This window comes from Glossina fuscipes, unplaced genomic scaffold (genome assembly GCF_014805625.2).
Source record: "Glossina fuscipes isolate IAEA_lab_2018 unplaced genomic scaffold, Yale_Gfus_2 27, whole genome shotgun sequence".
NCBI lineage: Eukaryota > Metazoa > Arthropoda > Insecta > Diptera > Glossinidae > Glossina > Glossina fuscipes.
The window spans coordinates 9,109,984-9,111,253 of record NW_023998422.1 but is presented as its reverse complement, the minus strand read 5'-3'; the positions used below and the strand labels follow the sequence as shown (position 1 = coordinate 9,111,253).

Below are 1,270 nucleotides of genomic sequence, written 5' to 3'. Positions count from 1 at the left end.
CAGGTTAGCATATATGAAGAATTTTAAAATGCTATGAAACTTAACTGAATTGAAAAGTAAACAATTTAATTACGAATATTAATCCAAATCATCGGGGAAAAAAAGTGCAAATATTTTTTATTTTACTGCTCGCTATTGCCCGCCTCTCTCTTGCAAATGACGGGAACAGCTAAAAATGAAATAGGCATTCGACGACGGGCAAAAGCAACCGGAATCAGGCCATCATCTTTTAAAACAAACCTATGCACATACACACACACACACAAACAACCGGACACATTATGCCCTACCAAAAAACACATACCACATACGTGATGGGTATAAAAAGCATAACAAAAAATGCTTGCAATCTGTAAGCAAACATCAAAGAACCTTTCTTCGATGTTGTTGTTTATCTACTCCAATCATGCTTTTCAGTAACATTGATTCAAGAAGAAATTTGAAATCGTACTTAAATTGTTAAAAATATTCGTATAAAAAAAAACGGCATTTCATTTAGAACGGACAAAAGGAAGAAGATTTATTCTATGAGAGCTAAAATATGAGAAGATATTTCATACATAATAAAAAAAAAAAAATAAAAGTCCACTTTAATAAAGCAGAAGAAAAGGTATTAATAATTCACGAGCTTTGTCAAATTTAACACAAGATATGTTACATAAGTCGCTTAATAAATTTTGTAAAAGGGCTTCAAATGAGATTAACGTTGTAGGCAAACGAACGTGTCCAATATATATAGATTAATGTAAAGTTTTAATACCAATCAGTTCTAACATAATCTCGATACGAAACGGATTTGTCGACAACAGATAGAACGGTAATTCTCGTAGTTGGGGGGTCGCATCCTGGTGTTTATTTAGAATGGACGATGTATTATATATATTGCGGTCATAAATGGCTTCATAGTCTATACCGAGCTCTTCTAAGTAAATCAATTCATCAAGATTGGCATACTCACCCGATTCCAACATTATAAACCTAAACGATAAACACCTTAATTAACTATACTGTCCAGTGAAAACACAAATACAATAAACAGTCACAATATATATATAGAAAATTTACGAACACATTTAATATTAAAAAAGAAAAAAATCTCACGTTGGGAAGTCTTCTCGCGGATGACGTAAGCGTTTTCCGTTATGCTAAATGAATAATAAAAAATAATTAAGAATTAGGTAAGAGCGTTAATATCAGAGCGCAGACCTTTTGAATATTGCACTCTTCCCACTCGGGATCATATAAAGCAAAACGATTTTCGATTAGAGCA

General features: G+C 32.4%; 1 protein-coding gene across 1 annotated transcript in view; it reads right to left on the bottom strand.

Moving 5' to 3' along the window:
- Positions 1 to 623: 623 nt before the first annotated feature.
- LOC119635851 (flocculation protein FLO11) overlaps positions 624 to 1,270 on the bottom strand; it is a 4,452-nt gene continuing 3,805 nt past the window's right edge. The window contains exons 5-7 of the mRNA XM_038030863.1: positions 1,207 to 1,267; positions 1,102 to 1,145; positions 624 to 978 (exon numbers count right to left, since the gene is read on the bottom strand). Of these exons, the coding sequence (XP_037886791.1) occupies positions 741 to 978; positions 1,102 to 1,145; positions 1,207 to 1,267 (343 nt within the window). The 3' untranslated portion in view covers positions 624 to 740. The remainder of the gene's footprint in view (positions 979 to 1,101; positions 1,146 to 1,206; positions 1,268 to 1,270) is intronic.